We start from the raw sequence: 19,079 nt of genomic DNA, 5'->3' as shown, positions 1-19,079 counted from the left end.
CTATGTGCTCTAAATGTATGTGTTTGGCAGCTTACTCTTTGATAGTGAATGTCATTCAATAACTGCAAAGTATAATTTCTAAAATTATATTAGATTATTTGTAAGAGAATATAAATATATACAGCTTTGGGATTTTTAAAATTTTATTTCCGCAGCATAACCTATGACAAATATATATATATATATATATATATATATATATATATATATATATATATATATATATATATATATATATATATATATATATTGTTACATATATCTTATTCAATTCATATTTATTTTAATTTAATTGTTTTTCAGTTTTAAAATTTTTATTCTATTATAAACTATTATCATGTAAATTTATTCACTAGAGATGATATTTTTCCAGAAAATTGGTTGACTTGAATCATTTTTTTTGCAAACACCCAGGGGTTGATCTAATTCCTGACATTGTTTCAGGATTTGTAGGAATCTTTGTAAACAAGTTATATTTTATTTTAAAATGAGTGGTTTTCGTCAGGGTCATTTTTGGTGTACGTGACTTAAACACGATCACGTGACCCCCTTTCGATTTCGCATTTCCGGTTTTCTCATTACTGCGCATTTGTAAGTTTTAATAGAGATGCGTAGAGGAAGATTTCTCGGTTTTGGGCTTTTTATACTGATATCCGTTATTTTATTGTAGCCAGATTTTGAGAAATACTGTTCTTCATTTCAGTCGGATTTCAAAAAGATTTATTCTTTTTTTCTCGGGAAATATTTTGAGGAGACCTTACACAGAAATTTTGGAAAGACATTGCTTACAAATTTAATTTGGATTTCCATCACCGGAGTGCCAATATTTGTATTTCTAGTAGGAACTGTAGATAAACACGGTACTGACTACAGTATACGTCATTGTCATCAATTCTTGGATTTTCCATCAGGATTCGAACTTAAAATTATTAGAACATATATTTTTATGACTTTTGCACTTTAATTCATGGATTATGCTTAGATCATTTTGGTTTTTTTCTTGAAACCGTAAGTTCTTTTCCTTTTTCATTTTTACAGACTTTTTATCAGGGAAATAAATTACTTGTTAAATTTTAAAAAGCTTGTTGATATCACTTTTTCTGTGTTCCTATTCATTCGACCCTAAACACATAACATATAAATTGGAGGCTCGTCCGGGATGGTTTTGAATTTTGGATAGAATATTTCAGAACACATTGTTTTTTGAATTTTGAATTCCTCTAGTTTTTGAAAACTTAGTGAAATCGGCAAGATGTTGTATAAATGTCATCAAAAATATAATTTTTTCTTTCAAATCCTACCCAGGAACAATTAGATCTTTATTTTGAAAAAATGGATTGATTTAACTTGCCAAAAGATACGATCCTTCTGAGGTAAAGGCTTTCTTAACGAAACAGGAAATAAGAAATATTTAGGTTCAATATTTGGTAAAAAAAGAATGTTTTGGATAAAAGTGCTTTGGTTTCAGTCAGTAAGTCTGTTTGAGCCTGACACACAAATGAAGGAATTAAAATTAAAATACAAGATGGAATTGGAGTTGAGGAAGCTGCAGCTTCAAAAGAATAAAGAAGAAAACCAAATGCAAATGCAGTTGCAGTTGGGAAAAGAAAAAGAACAAACAAAATTGGGTAATGAGATATAACTAATGAAACTGGAGAAAGAGAAAGAACAAATCAAATTGGAGAAAAAAGAACAAATGCAATTACAAGAAAAACAAATACAGTTACAATTTGAGAAAGAGAAGAGAGAGAGACAGAAAACAGAGAAAGAAAAACAAACACAGTTACAAGCGGAAGAAAGAAAGACAGAAAGACAAATGGAATTACAAAAAGAACAAATGCATTTAAAATATGTTGCCATTTTGCTTAAAAATAGACTGGTACACTACCTAACTAGCTTATCAATATAATAATCTGTGATGAAAAGTTCATAGTTGAAGAAACCCATCTGTTTTCTTGTAAATGGCTCATATACAATAGCTATAAATAGCAAATAATGAAAGTACTCTTACGCAACAGTCATCTTTTTAAGAATATTTCAAATATATGCGAATGAAATTAAAGAAATGATAATAAAATAATAAAAATAACTTTATATTGCTTTAGTTTTATTTTCTAATGCATACAAATGCGTAACCCATATACAGGCGAGCATAATACGCTATTATTGTGAAAAAAGTGTAATGATTATGCAAAACGCTTAATGGTTGGCATGCATGGATATTGTGAGAAATCTTTTGGTGAAAACTATATGTGGACATCAGAATCAACTTTTCTGTAGTAGTGAAAACAGTATTTCCCAAGTTGACACTTTGGTTGTCATATTGACATCATACTGGCATAATTTACAATCAGGCCTAATTATATTAAATATGATGTCTGAGGATGAGAAACCCCATAACAGCTTCCATTTAGGAGACGTAGGGATAAGATTATCAGGATGGCTGTCATAATGGTGATATTTGAAGCCAGATTGGTACATTTTCAATAAGGACAAATATATATAATTAATCTTCTGAAAAAACACCAAGGAAAAATGACTTTCTATTTATGGAGAAGTCGTGATAACAAGATGTGGATAACAGATATGCACCATTTTCATTTAGCCCCAATGCACAAAATGACTTTTGGTTAATACCAAATGTTTGCATGACTTTTCATCAAGGAGTAATAAGGACACAAATATATGTTCAAGCTGGTCACTGTAGTAGGCATAATGGATGTCAGATCTTGACAATTTTCTTAACAAACTAAATCAATTCCTTTTGTGAAAATACCATGTTGATATGATTAAAGATGGGTCGTGTTGTGGCTAAATTGTTTGTCAGTTTGACACATTATTGATTCAGGGCCAAGTCAACATCATACACTGTCCTATAGTAAAAATTCTATGGCGATATTCAGAAGTAGCAATAAAAAGAAACGGAACTGTCTTCGTTCAGTCAGGACCAGCTAGAAACCATACGAGTTCTTTTGGTGAAAACCTGATGTCAAATTGTTTTCATGAGTAGGAATATGATTTTCAATATTAATGCCACCTGGGATATCAGACATGAATGATTTTCATTCAGGACAGGTTTTGTAGTGAAAAAAACCATAATGATATGACCATCCAATCTAGATACGTTGCGACAAGATTTTCTAGATGGTCACCATGGTGGCCATATTGGATGTCTTTACAGTACCATTTTCATTTAGGACCAACCAGACTTTGGGATGACTGCATGTAATGTTCCATAGCTATCCAAGTTTAGGAATTATGTTGACAACCTTGTGCTTTACAGACAGACAGAAGATAACAGACCCTCTCGTTAGCTCTCCTGGTCTATGTCTAGTAGAGCTAAAATCTAAATACCTCTATAAGTACTATAAATATATACAAACTACTTAGTATAAATACAAAGAATTCATCTCTTCTTGTGTATAGATTAATTTTGGTATTTTTTTAGTCTCCACGATACACATCTGAAAAGTTGCAGAAATATTAATATGGTTGCGCTGAAAATTCATTCCCCACTGACAAAATTAAAATGAACAGCATAACAAAATTATCCCCCAAAATCCGATTATATGTGTGTCCATGTATGTTTTTGTCCACAGCATTTTCATGTTCGCCATACATATTAAGTAATGACTTACGTCTTCATCATCATCGGACCCACCTTTAATTGCTCAGATTATGTCAACACCGAAACCTTTGCTTCTGCTGCTGGGCACATCATCGCAGTGATGTTGTTGTGATTACTTTCAAGATGGATAAACTCTGACAAAACAAGTTTTAGATCCATTTCCAGTGAATTTTGTTGCGAACTCACTGAAAAATGTCTGTAACAAAATTGATTCAAGACTGCAACCAAATTCACAAAAATCTCTTATATCAATAGAAGCTAAAATAATGTCACTAGTTAGATACAAAACTCCCATATATTTTTCCAGAGTTTTTAAAACTATCACACAAGCTAACATGTAAACAACAAATAGGTTTTTAATTGACTGTGAATGTGACTTACTCTCCCCTGCATTACTTTTTAATAATTTGATAACACAGTTTCCAATTCAGTAACATGAACATAGCATGTGAGCAACTCATGTTACGCCATGCAACTATAATGCATGGGTTAACGAAGAAAAATAGGTCATTATGGTCATATTCTGGTGAGGTTTTGTCTGATGCAAGGCACACCTTGACCTAGTTCCCTGGAAGAATTATCCACAACTGCAGCTATTAATCCAGGCCACAAAATTTCAGCATAACCTTAAAGCAAAGTAATAATTGTAAAAATGTTGATCAATAATCTATTCTAGCTTCTAAAGGTTCAGCATCCTACAATTATAAGATTGTCCAGGGTTCACTAAGACTTAAAAGCGTAAATTTCGATTGGATGGGAGGAAAACAAAATTCTTATCTTGCCTGTGGAACTTACTTCTGATACCAGGGATACTATACAACTAATATATTCTGTATGTTGCACAGGAGAGATAAAATTACGGACTGTGCAAAGAGACCACAATGACCCAGACAAGTAGCAAATACAGATTTATGGACAAGGCACTTTCATATAAGCTATCTAGACTTTGCTGTTTTCTAATATTTATGGATAGATTAGTATGAGAAAGAAAAAAATTTCTACTCCGTTATTACCATAATATGATAATTTTACATCGTTTATAAGTAGCTTAAAAGGAATAATGTACCTGCAATGAATATGTGTTTAAAAAAATTATCATTTCAATTCAAACACTTGAACATAACATATTGAGGTTACATCAGACAACTTATAATAGGGAAGAAAGCAAAGAAAACCCAGCAAAAATCAACATATTTCATGATCTAAAAAAATCACCCACTTAATGTTGCAAAAAGCTGGTGAATACAAGCCTAACAAAAAAGTAAGTTTACTACCTTCGTGTTTGCTATTAAGATGGCATATGCCAATAAAGCCAATACAGATTTAACAAAAGGCTCAAGTATGCTTATTATCTCTCATCTGGCTTGTGTAACAGTTTCACCAAGCAAGTTTATGTAGCATTATGAGAACAAATTCAATGTAAACTATCGCCAAAACATTCTATCAAATTGATTTTGCGTAATGTATGGTATCCTCATTTGTTATTTCAAAACATACAGGCAGATTTTATGTGCAGTGGGAGTCTCTTTCTATATGCAGTGGGAGTCTCTTTTTCATGACCAAAGTCATTCAGACCTTAGTGATAATAAACCAAACATGTAATAACAATGGCTTCAAGGGTGGCCACAAGCGAAATCTAATAAACGAATCTACTAATGCGCGGACCTTAGTTTATAAACGCTGCAGATCTTGACAATATACACCAGTTATTCTAATTCCAGTGAAAGGTATGGTTCCCAGAATGGTAACAATCTCAGCCAGTCACATACAAGATTACCTCATAAATATTCATGGATCTCGCTTATCACTTGTACAGAATTCATAAGCTTAAATAAGGCTTTAAAACTGTCATTCAAACTGTTGATCACAGTATACTATGCAAACCGCCAAATCATTTTTCTTTAGCTGCCAAAACATACTTGTGCAAAACCTTTGGATATCACAAGAAGCTAAGAAATTAGTGACATTACACAAATTCGCATTTGAAATAACTGAAATTGGCGAGAGAAATTTTATTTTCATTGCATGACATAATCTTTTTTATTTATTTATCCTCTTAATTATAATACACAAAAATGATCTCACAGAGAGAGAGAGACACGGGGGGGGGGGGATTTAGCTTAGCACTGCATTTGACATATATTTAGCTTCTATTGATATAAGAGATTTTTGTGAATTTGGTTGCAGTCTTGAATCAATTTTGTTACAGACATTTTTCAGTGAGTTCGCAAAAAGATTCACTGGAAATGGATCTAAAACTTGTTTTGTCAGAGTTTATCCATCTTGAAAGTAATTACGACACCATCACTGCAATCATGTGCCCAGCAGCAGAAGCAAAGGTTTCGGTGTTGACATAATCTGAGCAATTAAAGGTGGGTCCGATGATGATGAAGACGTAAGTCGTTACTTAATATGTATGGCGAACATGAAAATGCTGTGGATAAAGACATACATGGACACACATATAATCGGATTTTGGGGGATATTTTTGTTATGCTGTTCATTTTAATTTTGTCAGTGGGGAATGAATTTTTAGCGCAACCATATTAATATTTCTGTAACTTTTCAGATGTGTATCCTGGAAGTCATTTAAATTTATGTTGGAAACTAAAAAAATAACAAAATTAATCTAATCACATGAAGAGATGAAATATTTGTATCTATACTAAGTAGTTTGTATATATTTATAGAACTTATAGAGGTATTTAGATTTTAGCTCTACTAGCCGTAGATCAGGAGAACTAACGGGATGGTTTGTTATCTTCTGTCTGTCTGTAAAGCACAAGGATGTCAACATGATTCCTAAACGTGGATAGCCATGAAACATTACATGCAGTCATCGCAAAGTCTGGTTGGTAATAAACGAAAATGATCCTGTAAAGACATCCAATATGGCCACCACGGTGACCATCTAGAAAATCTTGTCGCAACGTATCTAGATTGGATGGTCATATCATTATGGTTTTCTCACCAGGTGGCATTAATTTTGAAAATCTTATTCCTACTCATGAAAACAATTTGACATCAGATTTTCACCAAAAGAACTCGTATGGTTTCTAGGGGATCCTAACTGAACGAAGACAGTTCCGTTTTTTTATTATTGCTACATCTGAATATCGCAATGGAATTTATACTATAGAACATTGTATGATGAATCAAAAATATGTCAAACTGACATCCAATTTAGCTACAACACGACCCATATTTAATCATATCAACCTGGTATTTCCACAAAAGGAATTGATTTAGTGTCTACCTAGTTTTTTAAGAAAATTGTCAAGATCTGACATTCATTATGCCTACTACAGTGACCAGCTTGAACATATATTTGTGTCCTTATTACTCCTTGATGAAAAGTCATGCAAACATTTGGTATTAACCTAAAGTCATTTTGTGCATTGGGGCTAAATGAAAATGGTGCATATCTGTTATCCACATCTTGTTATCACGACTTCTCCATAAATAGAAAGTCATTTTTCCTTGGTGTTTTTTTTCACAAGATTAATTATATATATTTGTCCTTATTGAAAATGTACCAATCTGGCTTCAAATATCACCATTATGACAGGCATCCTGATAATCGTATCCCTACGTCTCCTAAATGGAAGCTGTTATGGGGTTTCTCATCCTCAGACATCATATTTAATACAATTAGGCCTGAATGTAAATTATGCCAGTATGATATCAATATGACAACCAAAGTGTCAACTTGGGAAATACTGTTTTCACTACTACAGAAAAATTGATGCTGATGTCCACATATAGTTTTCACCAAAAGATTTCTTCCAATATCCATGCATGCCAACCATTAAGCGTTTTGCATAATCATTACACTTTTTTCACAATAATAGCGTATTATGCTCGCCTGTATATGGGTTACGCATTTTTATGCATTAGAAAATAAAACTAAAGCAATATAAAGTTATTTTTATTATTTTATTATCATTTCTTTAATTTCATTCGCATATATTTGAAATATTCTTAAAAAGATGACTGTTGCGTAAGAGTACTTTCATTATTTGCTATTTATAGCTATTGTATATGAGCCATTTACAAGAAAACAGATGGGTTTCTTCAACTATGAACTTTTCATCACAGATTATTATATTGATAAGCTAGTTAGGTAGTGTACCAGTCTATTTTTAAGCAAAATGGCAACATATTTTAAATGCATTTGTTCCTTTTGTAATTCCATTTGTCTTTCTGTCTTTCTTTCTTCCGCTTGTAACTGTGTTTGTTTTTCTTTCTCTGTTTTCTGTCTCTCTCTCTCTTCTCTTTCTCAAATTGTAACTGTATTTGTTTTGTTTTTTTGTAATTGCATTTGTTCTTTTTTCCCCAATTTGATTTGTTCTTTCTCTTTCTCCAATTTCATTAGTTATTTCTCATTACCCAATTTTGTTTGTTCTTTTTCTTTTCCCAACTGCAACTGCATTTGCATTTGGTTTTCTTCTTTATTCTTTTGAAGCTGCAGCTTCCTCAACTCCAATTCCATCTTGTATTTTAATTTTAATTCCTTCATTTGTGTGTCAGGCTCAAACAGACTTACTGACTGAAACCAAAGCACTTTTATCCAAAACATTCCTTTTTACCAAATATTCAACCTAAATATTTCTTATTTCCTGTTTCGTTAAGAAAGCCTTTACCTCAGAAAGATCGTATCTTTTGGCAAGTTATATCAATCCATTTTTTCAAAATAAAGATCTAATTGTTCCTGGGTAGGATTTGAAAGAAAAAATTATATTTTTGATGACATTTATACAACATCTTGCCGATTTCACTAAGTTTTCAAAAACTAGAGGAATTCAAAATTCAAAAAACAATGTGTTCTGAAATATTCTATCCAAAATTCAAAATCATCCCGGACGAGCCTCCAATTTATATGTTCTGTGTTTAGGGTCGAATGAATAGGAACACAGAAAAAGTGATATCAACAAGCTTTTTAAAATTTAACAAGTAATTTATTTCCCTGAAAAAAAGTCTGTAAAAATGAAAAAAGGAAAAGAACTTACGGTTTCAAGAAAAAAACCAAAATAATCTAAGCATAATCCATGAATTAAATTGCAAAAGTCATAAAAATATATGTTCTAATAATTTTAAGTTCGAATCCTGATGGAAAATCCAAGAATTGATGTCGATGACGTATACTGTAGTCAGTACCGTGTTTATCTACAGTTCCTAGTAGAAATACAAATATTGGCACTCCGGTGATGGAAATCCAAATTAAATTTGTAAGCAATGTTTTTCCAAAATTTCTGTGTGAGGTCTCCTCAAAATATTTCTCGAGAAAAAAACAAAATAAATCTTTCTGAAATCCAACTAAACTGAAGAACAGTATTTCTCAAAATCTGGCTACAACAAAATAACGGATATCAGTATAAAAAGCCCAAAACTGAGAAATCTTCCTCTACGCATCTCTATTAAAACTTACAAATGCGCAGTAATGAGAAAACCGGAAATGCGAAATCGAAAGGGGGTCACGTGATCGTGTTTAAGTCACGTACACCAAAAATGACCCTGACGAAAACCACTCATTTTAAAATCAAATATAACTTGTTTACAAAGATTCCTACAAATCCTGAAACAATGTCAGGAATTAGATCAACCCCTGGGTGTTGGCAAAAAGAATGATTCAAGTCAACCAACTTTCTGGAAAAATATCATCTCTAGTGAATAAATTTACATGATAATAGCTTATAATAGAATAAAAATTTTAAAACTGACAAACAATTAAATTAAAATAAATATGAATTAAATAAGATATATGTAACTATATATATATATATATATATATATATATATATATATATATATATATATATATATATATATTGTCATAGGTTATGCTGCGGAAATAAAATTTTAAAAATCCCAAAGCTGTATATATTTATATTCTTTTACAAATAATCTAATATAATTTTAGAAATTGTACTTTGCAGTTATTGAATGACATTCACTATCAAAGAGGAAGCTGCCAAACACATACATTTAGAGCACATAGAGGTGTGCATATTTTTGTCGTGGTAGCTTTCAATTGGATTTTTATAATCTATCGTTGATTTTCGAACAAAGCAGTCCATACATTAGGAATCTACTCCACAAAGTTTATAAACTTTATATTCACTAGCCCAGAAAGATGGGTAAAACATGTACGGGAAGGACAACATAAAAGTTGAACTTTATGGTGCTGTGAAAATCAAGAAAACGTACTAGCTTAGTAAGAAAGAAGTAAAAACATTCAAAGTTACTAGTACAGTCAGAATTACTCAGCTATTAGAGTTAAGTTATTTGAAAGGTCCCGCACCAAGTTTGTGATGTGCTATTGTCGTTTTTTTTCCATATAGTTGTGCAATACGTGATGACAATTCTCTCAACTAGTATAAAATATACTGCATTGCAGAAATTGTTTTTTCGTGATATTTGCTTTGAAATATTGGTCAAATAAATGCAACACGTTTGTTTTCATTTCCGATAATGTGGTCTTACCATTATTCTATTTGAATGTTAGCATGCTATTATTCAAGCAATTGTAGAGTGTCAGTTATTTAAACCGTTGGTGTAAGTTCATTTTGTGCTGGATTTCAAGATCTTCTATTCTCTATCACTTGATGATTGTTATTATAATATGGGTATCTCTGATCTTTACATTATTATTTCAAATGATTGGAATCTAAGAGTGTTAAAGAAAATATTAAATCTGTGTTGATTGCATCATATAAAATCAGTGTTGAATGCATCATACAGATTTATTGAAAAGACCTACAGTATGTAACATGATTTTTCAAATACAAATCCAGAACACACTGATAAATTAGTCAATTTTGAAATTATATAGGAACATGAAATCTAACGATACGCATGATCATGACTTCATTGGAAGCTTATCCTGTTTGGAACTTGTGCACAAACATTGATTTTATGCATAGCAAAGCAAAAATTACAGATGATAATGCAATTCATAATTAATGGAGCACAAAGTTCGATCGCAGAAATGTACATACATACATACATACATACATACATACATACACACACTTTAGTGTTGTTCGTTTTAACTATTTTTCAGAAGCTATTATTTCGTGGTCTAGAGCCGGTGATGAAAGAATCTCGACATCAGTATATTCCATGAGTGAAATAACATGCGTTTACGGTGGGAATAGGCATAACAGCAGGAAAGAAAGGTCATGGTCCTGACCTTTAGGCAGCAGCAGCAAGCAGTAAGATATCTGTTTTAAGATAAACGCGCTATCAAGTGACTATGACTAAGCAAAGCAAAAGGATACCAATAATACGAATGTAATTCTATCTATTATATTGTCTGATTTCAAATGAGGCTAATTTAGCTGTTTTGTTGAAAAGTCACATGAAAGGAAACCTAAGATCTAAAATGTCAGACCTTGGGAAAACATTTTCATTATTATTGTTGGGTTTAACACCATTTTGAGCACACGATAGGCTATGCATGGCGGCCAGTATTAATGGTGGAGGAAGAACCTGGCAGAACCCCGGGAAGAACCATCGACCCACGAGAAGCTACTGGCAGGCTTTCTCACATACTCACATTTGCAGTATCCTAGACTCGAACTCACGCAGACAGAGATGAGATGGCAGTGATCCGCCACACGGGGCATCCCATTCATTATTAAGACGAGCACATGATATATATCCCATCAAAGAACGGATATGGATAAGGATTCCGTCTATCACTCCGTCAATAAGAACTGTAAATAAAACATAACTGTTCTACAAATAGAGCAAAATGGGCTGTTGGGACAAACACGAACGACAAGAATCCTCAATTGTCCTAAATCAGATTCATAGCTGAGTTATTTCCATATTAACGTCAAGGTATTATTTGGCAATGCATTAGCTGCAAGTGCAAGACGCTATTGAATTTCTGTTAAATATAATAAATATGCCTGCTCCGTCACATAATCCAGACACGCGTAATATTTTACAGCAACATTTCTCTGTAACAATTGATGTAAATTTTGACTTTGTTGATAATGTGGATACGGTAAATATGCTGGTTCCTGGATTCTATGCACTCTCTTCAACATATAGAGATTTACTTTCCACCACATACCTCCAAACGCAAGCATTTGCCACAGCCTAGCAATATTTTGTATCATGGTACACATCTGCTGGTGATGCATTTGTGGCGATTATGATGGTTGTTTTGATGGGGGCTACATATGGTACATTTTTCCGGATGCGGAGAGTTCGACACGAATGCACAATAGTTTATTGCATACCGTGTATGAAACGTTTTTCAACAAAAAGAGTCAATTGGATTAATTCAATCACAGCCACAGAGACTGTGAATTGTTGATAAAATGGATTATTTAGAATGTTATTGTGTCCATAAAAGTTTAATTATTATTATACTTGTGAACCGCCAAAAATGATCATTGTTTTCGGCAAATCAGATTACCAGACGAAGACGAAAATATCAAACTAACAGATTCCGAACATAATGATGTAGTTTCATTCACTTGTTTGCATTATAATGCGGTGATCTGAAACGGAGGTTAACTTAAATATTATTTTTCTAAAATGCCAGACTGTGGGAAAATATATTAGTGACTGTAGTGAGTGCATGATCTTTTTGTCACTCAGCACCCGGATAGAGATCATTTTACCGAAATTCGAATTAGTTTAAAGCATTCCGTCAACAGTAGTCAACAGAAAGAGAACTGCTGAGATAAAACTATCTCGAATGTCATTTGTCCTACAGACACTTAAGATTTTAGTAATTTGCCTAACGTGGTTCGATTCTCTTTGACAGTTAGCTGCATATACATAATTTCATCCAAAGACCCCGACAATTTGATAAACAAGCGAGTTGGGTTTCTCCCGTAACCAAACCAAAGGCACACAGTTTTGCCATATCATGTGGTAATAAAGTGGCATTTAGTCGGTATACGTATTTTAATCAAATTTCAATTATTTTATTTTCTATTAAAAGTTAAAGATCCGCTCACAATGATAATTGCGGACTATGTGTGCAATTTCTCCTCTTTCAGGTATTATCACCTTTTATAAGACGAATTGCATTACCTGACGAAAATTATAATATGAAACTAATGGATTCTGAGCATAAAGATGTAGCTCCATTCACCTATTGGCATTAAAATGGGGTGATCTGACATGCACGTTAAACTATATATTTTTTTATACTGGCAGATGGCGGGGAAAAATATGTTTGTAACTACAATGAGTACATGATCTTTATGTCAAGAAAAAGAACACCTAAATATGGGTAATTATAGAGGAATTCAAATTAGTTTCAAGAATTCCGTCTTTTGAACTCTTTCTTCTTTTGATTTGTTATGTATTCTTTATGTCTGGATATTTATGATAGTGGATGGGGCTACATATAGAGCATTTTCTCGTTCTTTGGTTTTGTCAGCCTATACATGTGTTATGATACAGTTTGCATCATAACCTTCTTCTCATCTCTAGTTATGAGAAGGAATTACTCATAAGTTAAGAAATGTCTTTGCCCATGTACCATTTCCTTATGTCCTTATAAAATTAATATCACCTACCTCCCTCCAGTATCGCGTATTCAGGTCATCTACTTCCAACACTGTCAGTAAGTTTCCGCCCGATTGAGGTCATCCACTTGCAACACTGTTAATACGTTCCCTCCCGATAGAGCTCATCCACTCGCAACACTGTTACTCAGTAGCTGCTCGATTAAGGTCAGTCACATGTAACATTGTTGCCATTTTCCCGTGTTCTGTACCGTGACGTCACCCATGTTCAATTCCCCTTGTCCATATACTGCCCCAACATATTAAATAACCCTGGTCCCTAGACAGGTCCACAATGTTAAATTCTCATTGTCCCTATTTCGCCCCTCCCCCATACTACTCAGGTCAGTGGCCTGTTACGCAATGGCTAACTATTATGCAATGGCTAACTGACAATCATCTGTCTAGACTGACTCTGCATGGTTATGAAAAAACAAACATTTGGGCAGCATTGTACTTAGCAAAGTTACTATATTGGTCAGATGCCTGTTATGCAAGGACCATCAACACACGATAAGCTATGGGCAATCTTTCTCATCTACCCACGTTGGACGACCCGGACGTCAACCCACGCAATATATGTGTGATTGTGAGTGAGACAGATTAGAGAGGGGTTCGTTAAAGGTGTATTCAACTTTCTTCTACTTGTCAGGAATGATTTAACACATTTCCAACATATGAGAAATAGAAACATAGCGGCTTTCCTTTCACTGTCAAAAAACTCACCTGAAGTTTCATTTGTCTGGTAAAACGAATGGGTCCCTGTGTATCATACTATAAAAGAGACAATGTAACTTCCTAAAGTTCTTTTATAGTATGATAGACAGGGTCGTATGTCAGATCGCGTCATCGGGATATCCTGAGGAACGTATGTCTCTGGGCATGAATGTTTTCCTTCAGGTTTTTGCTTATTTAACACTAAGCTTGCGTCAGGCACATGTAATAATTTGCGGTATCAACGTGAATTGTGAATTTTATCCAACGAATGTAACCCAACTACCCTATTTTCAAGTAAAATGTCAGGGTTGCATGCCATATAAATTGTATTCGATAGCTTGCACATTCAACGTGATGGTCCATGTGTGTGTGTTTTGTTAAAACGTTACTACCGTATTTGTACGTGTATGATTACATATTTGAAGATGTGACTTCTACAAAATCGGCCGGCAGATCAACGTCATTTGTCTCACTTAATATTTCAGGCGAAAATGTACTTATATATCTGTCGATGGTTCGTGAGCCTACAGCTTTGTATCTAAGTTGTTCACAATTGGGGAGAAATATTACATCGATAAAGACAGTAGGCTATCCAAAATATATGAATGAACAGATAAATAATATCAAGATACATGCTCTTTAATTTAAAATCAATTCACTATTGTGTGACAGACACCCGTTATGCATCTTGAATGCCACTTCATACATGCTCAGATTTAGCCTAAACTTAAATTGGCATTAATTGGGGCTCAACTGTACATCACTTTATTATGTTTTGTAAATGTTTTAATAATAATAATAATAATGATAATAATGCCAAACAGACATTGATTTAAGCGATACGAATTATTTACTTGTTACTTAGTCTAACATTTTAAGACGCCTCTCCTCATTTTTTTTTTATGTCGCCGTCTTTCAGCCTAAATAACGGCATTGTGTGTTCCAAGGTCGACTAACATCAGAACTAAGCATCACATTTTCAGGAATATCTCACTCACTTGACAACCCAAACTGAAACTTTTCTGTAAACTAATGCTTTATTTGGACTTATCTTACTCTGATATCTTTTTCGTTAATAAATTCAAATGCTGAGAGAAGCACAAAAAACGTGTTTTCGAGTTCCATTGACCCACAATTCAGCTGCCTTGAATCCGATGAAGCCTGAAATCACGACATTTGTTAAAAGGACGATAAGTATATTGAACAAAATGAAGTTTTGTAAACACTTTATTCAACATTAGTATATTTTTATTTGTTTTGTTAACGAAACATATTTCAATTTAATCCAGTGTTGGCAAATAAAAATAGTATATATTAGTTAATGTACTAGTAGTACTAAAATAATGAGATAGATATATTTGTTTTGATACTAATAGTTTTGCCGCGTTAACGTTGTCATCAACTCTGTACTTTCGTCTTTCTTTGGACATATACATTATTATAATAAATATTTTAATACTGAAATTACTACATGTTTGAATGTTTGATTCATCCTGAAATGAGCTGTACTGTTTAATTTTCTTTTCGAGATCTTGCTCTTTATATTTTAGTGTTCATTTGGTATATGCCAGCATATATTACAATAATTCCCATCTTTGTGAACTACCTCTCTGTACAAATTAAAACTTCATTGATTAAATGAAAAAAGTATGTATTTTGGTTAAACTTAGTCCCAGTTGTCCTTAACTCAGCCTCAAGATTTATTATACCTTCATTGTCATATGTGTACCTTCATCTTGACAAATACATTATACTAGAAGTCCATTACAAACTTTACATTGCAAGTTGACAGGTCCCTGAATCAAGAATAATTTTAACAATCAGATATTTTGTGTAAACATGTATGTAATTTGCCAGTTTAAACTTTCATCACCTTTAGGAACTTTTGCTATTTCTAGTGCCAACATAAATTTAGATGGACATTGACTAAAGGAAAGTGCCACGTATTATTATTTATTTTTTTCTGGAAGAAAAAGTGTGTCCATGGTGAGCACATCAGTCAAAGTTTGGATGACATAAGAAAGAAAATTGTAAGAAACCCATGATCATTACAGCATTTAATATACCACCACAAATGGGCTGGTCATTACATTATTTAATATATCACCACAACATGGCTGGTCATTACAGTATTTAATAAATCACCACAAATAGGCTGGTCATTACAGTATTTAAGATATCAACACAAATAGGCTGGTCATTACAGTATTTCATAAATCACCACAAGTAGGCTGGCCATTACATTATTTACTATATCAACACAAAAAGACTGATCATTACAGTATTTAAGATATCAACACAAAAGGCTGGTCATTACAGTATTTTATGAATCACCACAAATGCGCTCGTCATTACAGTATTTAATATATCACCACAAAAAAGGCTGGTCATTACATTATTTAAGATATAGACACACACAGGCTAGTCATTACAGTATTTAAGGTATCAACACAAATAGGCTGGTCATTATAGCCTTTTATGAATCACCACTAAAGGCTGGTCATTGCAGTATTTAATATATCACCACAAAAAAGGCTGGTCATTACAGTATTTTATGAATCACCACTAAAGGCTGGTCATTACAGTATTTAATAAATCACCACAAATAGGCTGGTCATTACAGTATTTAAAATATCACCACATATAGGCTGGTTATTACAGTATTTTATGAATCACCACTAAAGGCTGGTCATTACAGTATTTAATAGATCACCACAAATAGGCTGGTCATTACAGTATTTTATGAATCACCACAAATAGGCTGGTTATTACAGTATTTAATAAATCACCACAAATAGGCTGGTCATTACAGTATTTAAGATATCAACACAAATAGGCTGCTTCGGGGAGCCACTGTATAAGAGACACTTAAACAAAATCTGTTTATGACTGGTCCCTTTCTATGACCAGCATATAATATAGCACTTGTTTTGCTGCAACAGCAATGGTAATAAAAACTAGACACACGAATTTTTTATTCATTAGATCGAAACCAGCAAAATCTAGTAAAATTCAAATAATATTAAATATGGCGCCTGACAAATGTTTTAGCCGGGAAAATATGAACCTATCAAAACAATATCAAAATAAAAATTTCTGCTCCTTGAATGAGCATCAGGCTGATCAAAAAGTGATGCAGACACAGGTAGATGATTATTTAAATGAAAGCGTATGAACAAAAGACTGATAAAAGGGCACCTATCTGCACGTAAATTCCCGGAATTTTCTTTCCGCTCACCAGTGCCACTGGGGCTCGTTACAAATAAAATTAGGGGTATCCGTCAATGAATCGAGGGCTGTGGGTCTAATCTGTAAAAATACAACACTATTTTGTTACAGGTTAGACCCCCAGCACCCTCGATTCATTTACCGATACTCTTAATTTTCTTTGCAACGAGCCCATGCACCCAGTACCATAGCATGGTGGCGGAAACAAAAGACGCGCATGCTTGTAGACAGCATTGCCAACTTTGTCGTTTCAATACCGTATGCTTATTTTCGATGCGAGAACATAGCGAAGCACAAGTTGAAATTGAGGTTAGATGGAATAAATATTTTTAAAAAAATATAAAATATGTAATATATTTTATTTTTATGGTTTTCGGAAATGGGTTCTTTTGTAACTGGGGTCTTTACGAGAATGGACCCCAGGTAAGGTGGAGAGTTACTCAAAGACCCCACTTTCTACAACACACACACACACACACACACACACACACACACACACATGTGCTTCTGTTATATGTGTAAAGAAGTCTGATATGTTTAGGGGTATAATAAACCAATATAAACGAGTTATATTGCATTGGAATGCAAGATGGGTATGTTTTCCCACTTATTGAATCCCTTACCTTCCCTTTCTCTTGTTTCAACATTAGGCAAAGCTATTCAAAACTATTTCAAAGCAATCATAGCAGATGATTCGATGTATCCTGGTATAGCCATATAGGGATGTCATTGAAAAACATACTTGTAAATGGTTTTAGAGTACATTTGCGACACAAATCTATGGATTCAAGAGATGTACTGAGCGTGTAAGAGTAACCAGTCATGTAGCTGTCGCGTGCCACATGTAAACAATCAATTTAGGCATCATCAATGTTTAAAGAAAATTATTCAAATTATAAATGAATGTCTGTTAATGATATAATTTGTATAATGAGTAGACGATGTTTGTTCACCTGTGCAACTCGAGGCTGTCATAAGTGCTCAGTCTAGTATCAAAAATGAGTTCTTCCATAGCTCTAGGACCACAATGATGGCTTCAAGGTGAACATAACACTCATTTTCGTCATTATATAATGAATGGAAGTGCTCTGTATGTCGATGCAAAACATGTTGAAATCATTCGTGCACTAAACTGAATCATTAATTTCAGTCAAATTTCAAAACGATGACTTGCAAATTTTTCTAAGGTACAGAAGCAAAACATCATTTGTGTTGTGGCACCGAACAAACTTTAAGTTGATTCTTCACGTATACTATGTAATGGAGATACGGACTCAACATCCGTATTGAACGCCTCGTGAAAGAGTAGCCATAAATGAACACAAGTTTAACAACTATAACTTCAGACTTTATCATGTCAAAGTGAGTGGTATTTACCTATTGTCATCGTCAACGCTTTGATTTGAATTGATTTGTTCCAGATGGCTTCGCATGTGTATATAAAATCTTAAAACCGTATTAAATAGGTGTTCACAGATGAGGATCACGTGATAATAAATTAGTGAATGGTATATCTGTTATAATATTAAGAAATGTGCCAACTAGGATGCAGTTTTAATTACACAACACATTTTCAAGAAGAACGAATAATTTTTTTTTTTTAAATCTATTTATAATTATGAAAAGGCTGTACAAAATAATGATGTAGTGTAGGTAATTGTAGATTATGCTTCTGTATATTTACATTAAAGCCTATATGTTAAATAATGATCCAAGGCTCGCAACACGAAAAGGCTTTCGTCATTAAATATTTAGACGTGGCAAGAATTTTCAAAATGATATGTCATTAACATTATTGCCTTTCTGCGAACAGTCTCCAAAAATGTTTTGATGAATTCAACTTTGTAGTCTGGGAAATTCGGTATTCTTATTTTTAACAGCTCTGTAATACGAAGTGATTCTACTTAGATATTGTACTTGTTAACGCAATAAAACACAGCGTCAGGCATTCGCCGTACAAATACAATGAA

The 19,079-nt window shown here is 33.3% G+C and overlaps 1 protein-coding gene across 15 annotated transcripts in view; it reads left to right on the top strand.

Moving 5' to 3' along the window:
* The window catches only part of LOC149808453 (uncharacterized), a 112,999-nt gene that overhangs the window by 39,980 nt on the left and 53,940 nt on the right, over positions 1-19,079 (top strand). For 6 of the 15 annotated variants that reach the window (XM_089977521.1, XM_089977484.1, XM_089977456.1 and 3 more), the window contains exon 2: positions 10,692-10,842. The exons of the other annotated variants lie outside the window; for them this stretch is intronic. In XM_089977521.1, coding sequence (XP_089833647.1) covers positions 10,810-10,842 — 33 coding nt within the window. In that variant the 5' untranslated portion in view covers positions 10,692-10,809. The remainder of the gene's footprint in view (positions 1-10,691; positions 10,843-19,079) is intronic. 15 annotated transcript variants of the gene reach the window in all.

Source organism: Sinohyriopsis cumingii, chromosome 1, assembly GCF_028554795.1.
Source record: "Sinohyriopsis cumingii isolate HCF-2022 chromosome 1, ASM2855479v2, whole genome shotgun sequence".
Lineage (NCBI taxonomy): Eukaryota > Metazoa > Mollusca > Bivalvia > Unionida > Unionidae > Sinohyriopsis > Sinohyriopsis cumingii.
This window is presented reverse-complemented; position numbering and strand designations above follow the sequence as displayed.